General features: G+C 63.5%; 1 protein-coding gene across 1 annotated transcript; it reads left to right on the top strand.

Annotated features, from left to right (window-relative positions):
• Positions 1 to 965: 965 nt before the first annotated feature.
• LOC103251416 (steroid 17-alpha-hydroxylase/17,20 lyase) lies at positions 966 to 3,915 on the top strand (the record flags this gene model as incomplete). Its single annotated transcript, XM_021708534.1, has 5 exons — positions 966 to 1,101; positions 1,718 to 1,856; positions 2,203 to 2,432; positions 3,114 to 3,200; positions 3,721 to 3,915. Coding segments are annotated over 5 exons (787 nt in total), but the record flags the coding sequence as incomplete, so codon positions are not given.
• Between the last annotated feature and the right edge of the window lie 3 nt (positions 3,916 to 3,918).

Genomic DNA, 3,918 nt, shown 5'->3' with positions numbered 1-3,918 from the left:
GCAATCCACTCACCTCAGCCTCCCAAAGCGCTGGGATTACAGGCTGAGCCACCAACCCCGCCTGAGGCCCCGGGTTTGAGACCAGCCTGGGCAACTTGGTGAGGCCTCATCTGTAAATTAAAAAAAAAAACAACACAAAAAACTAGCCAAGGTTGGACGCAGTGGCTTAACCTGTAAATCCCAGCACTTTGGGAGGCAGAGGTAAGAGGACTGCCTGGGCTCAGGGGTTTGAGACCAGCCTGGGCAACTTGGTGAGACCTCATCGCTACAATTAAAAAAAAAAAATAGCCAGGGCCGGGCACGGTAGCTAAGCCTGTAATTCCAGCACTTTGGGAGGCCGAGGCGAGTGGATTGCCTGAACCTGCAGGTTCGAGACCAGCCCGGGCTGCTTGGTGAGACCTCATCTCTACGATAAATAAAAAACCTAGCCAGGCATGGTGGCGTGCGTCTGTAGCTCCAGTTATATGGAAGGTTGAGGCAGAAGGATCACCTAAGCCCAGCAGGTTGAGGCTGTGATGGCCGCAAGCGTACCACTGTACTCCAGTCTCAAAGTGACTCAAAAAAAAAAAAAAAGAAAAAAGAAAAAAAAAATGCCTGGGCATAGTGGTGTGTGCCTGTGGTTCCAGCTGCTGGGAAGGCTGAGGCGGAAAGATTGCTGGAGCCCAGCAGGTCGAGGCCACAGTGGCTGTAAGGGTGCCACTGCACTGCAGTGTGGGCGACAGAGTGACACTCCGACTCCAAAACACAAGACAAGAAAACAGACACGGGCCCAATGGGAGGGGGCAGCCCCTCAGACCCCATTCCGCCTCCAAACTTGGCAGGAGGAATGAGAGGAGGGCATTTCCCCTGGGTGCCCAGGGGGTGGCGTGGGGTGGAGCAGAGGCCGGCGGCAGGGCGCCCTCCCTCTCTGCCCTGGCCTGTGCTGGAGGCGAGGCTCTGGGCCTGTGCACCTCTCGTGAGCCCAGGAGGTGCCCAGAGAGCCCTTATTCTGGCGCCCGGCACCGCGGGGGCTGGGAAGCAGGCCGTGTCACGTCCCCATGCCGCTGCGGCGCGGGGGAGCCGCCTGGCTGCTGCTCCCTGGACGAGAAGCACCGCTCACGGGTGCGATGACCCTGCTGAGCTTGCCGCCGTGCCCTGGGCCAGGGGGTGCCGACCATGCGAAACACTACTGGCGCCCCATCCGGCACCCCCGCTCAGGACTCCTCTGGCCAGCAGGCCCCCAGCCTCCCGAGGACCCAACCCCACCCAGCCGGCACCCTCCCAGGGGGGCGTGGGGTCTGGGAGTGGGGGAGGCTTTGGACCCTTCTGCCCTGGAGCACCGGGGTGGACAGACATCTGTGCTTTGCAGACACACGCGGCCGCAGAAGGGTCAGCACCACCGGGACGCCTGAGCCCCTGCTCTCCCGGACCAAAAGCCGGGCTCTGGGCGGTCCTCGGTCCCCGGGCCCGCCTGCTCCCCGCACGCAGGACAGGCGTGTTCCCAGAGCTTGTCCCGCTCCCAGCCGCCTCCTCTGCTCAGAAACCCCAGAAAGAGGCCCGGCGGCCGCCCTCTTGGCTGAAGCCCAGGACTCCACTTTCCCATTCAGGGGATCCTGTCGAGCCCTCCTGACCTGCAGGGAGAGGGCCATGAGGCGGCCTCCCCTGGAGGGCAAGCAGGTGCCGAGGCAGGGTGGGTGGGTGGCGGGAGGGGTGTGACTCCGAGGCCCCCGCTCTGCAGACCACTCTGGACATCCTGTCGGACAACCAGAAGGGCGTGGCCTTCGCCGACTATGGCTCACACTGGCAGCTGCACCGGAAGCTGGTGATGGCCACCTTCGCCCTTTTCAAGGACGGCGACCAGAAGCTGGAGACGATCAGTGAGTGGGGCTGGGCTGGGGCTCGTCCGGACTTGGGGCTGGGCTGGGGGCTGGGCTGGGCTGGGGCTGCACCTGGGGCTGGGGCCGGGGTTGAGGCTGGGCTGGGGCCGGGTTGAGGCTACGCCGGACCTGGGACCTGGCACTCGGACTGGGGCGGGACGTGGGAGGGAGCCCGCTCAGGCCGGGCGCCTGGGGGGTCCGGGGAGGGCAGGTGTGCGGGCCTCCGTGCCGCCTTTTCTTGGCTCCTGCTGCCACCTCGTGGCCACCCGTGGTCTGTCCCTGCCCCAGTGGAGAAGACCGAGGGGCGCGGGTCCACGGCCCGCCCTCACGCCTGTGCTCCCCGCAGTCTGCCAGCAAATCAGGCCGCTGTGCGACATGCTGGCCACCCGCAGCGGACAGTCCGTGGACCTCTCCCTGCCTCTCTTCCTGGCCATCACCAACGTCATCTGCCTGATATGCTTCAACTCGTCCTACAAGGACAAGGACCCCGAGGTGCAGGTCATCCAGACTTACAACGACGGCATCCTGGACACGCTGGGCAGGGACAGCCTGGTGGACCTGTTTCCCTGGCTGAAGGTGAGGCCCTGCAGGCCCAGGCCAGTCCTCTCCCGACAGCCTCAGCCCCCAGCTCCATGCCCTCTGCCTCTCAGGGCGGCCGCTGCTTCTCCGCAGACACGGGTTAGCCTCCGAGTCACGGGTCCGATGCCCCCGATGAGGATCCCTGTTTGTTCTCCCGCCACCATGTGCCTGTGCCGAGCATCCTCGAGTCTCCGTGGTGGTGGGTTTTACTGTCCACACTGTGCAGAGAAGAAAACAGACCTGGCAAGGCTAAGGAACTTGCCCAGGGCCGGGCACGGGGGCCTCATGCCTGTATCCCAGTGCTCTGGGAGGCTGCGGAGGGAGGATCACTTGAGGCCAGGCGTCTGGGGCCAGCTGGGCAACGTACAGACCCCGTCACTATAAAAAAGAAAAGACAGAAAAAGAACTTGCCCACAGCTTTGGTGTGCTGTCTGTCTTCCCCCAAGGGCTGGGCAGTGGCAGTCGGCGCTTGACGCTGATGGCCGGCTGAGGAGACAGGAGGCCTCTCCCTCCTCCCTTGTTTGGACCTGTCCTTGCTGCATGGCGGCCCCCTGCTGTGTGCCGGGGGTGGAAGGGAGACTTTGCCAGAGACGGCCAGGACCCACCCCAGATGAGGGTCCGGTGGCTGCAGAAGCAACACGGAAGAGGGACAGATCTGACATTCTCTTTACTCCCCAGATTTTCCCCAACAAAACACTGGAGACGTTACGGAACTGTGTCAAGTTACGGAATCATCTGCTGAAAAAAATACTGGAACAATACAAGGTGGGTGATGGGCAGAGAGGACCAGCAGGTAGGCTACGTGTCTGGAGAGTAGGGGAGGAGGGTCCATTCTGCACACAGTCGGATCTCCAAAGCCTAGCACCTGGCATGCAGTTGGTGCAGCAAACACGTGGACCGAATGGCTGGGCTCTGTGGCGCACACCTGTCTCCCTAGCAATTTGGGAGGCCGAGGCAGGAGGATCGCGTGAGCCCAGGAGTTCAAGACCAGCCTCAGCAACACAGGGAACATTTAAAAAAGCAGCCAGGCAGGGTGGTGCACGCCCGTGGTCTCAGCTACGTTGGAGGCTGAGGCGGGAGGATCACCTGAGCCCAGAAGGTCGGGGCTAGGGGAGCTGTGATCGCGCCCTCCAGCCTGGGCGGCAGAGCGAGGCCCGACCCAAAGCACACAGAAGGCCGCGAGCAATGACCGGTGCGGGTGGGGGGTCGAGGCACCGAGGAGGATCCCAGAGGGAGGGCCCCGGCCGGGCGCGCCGCGTCCGTCCTGACCGTCCGCTCCGCCCAGGGCAAGTTCAGCAGCGACTCCATCAGCAACATGCTGGACGTGCTGATCCAGGCCAGGATGAACGCGGACAACGCCGGCGCCGCCCAGGACCGCGGGATGCTTTCCGACAGGCACATCCTGGCCACCGTAGGGGACATCTTCGGCGCCGGCGTGGAGACCACCACCTCCGTGGTCAAGTGGACGGTGGCCTTCCTGCTG

The sequence above is a fragment of the Carlito syrichta genome, unplaced genomic scaffold (assembly GCF_000164805.1).
Source record: "Carlito syrichta isolate Samal-C Ts95f unplaced genomic scaffold, Tarsius_syrichta-2.0.1 Scaffold142881, whole genome shotgun sequence".
NCBI classification, from domain to species: Eukaryota; Metazoa; Chordata; class Mammalia; order Primates; family Tarsiidae; genus Carlito; species Carlito syrichta.
This window is presented reverse-complemented; position numbering and strand designations above follow the sequence as displayed.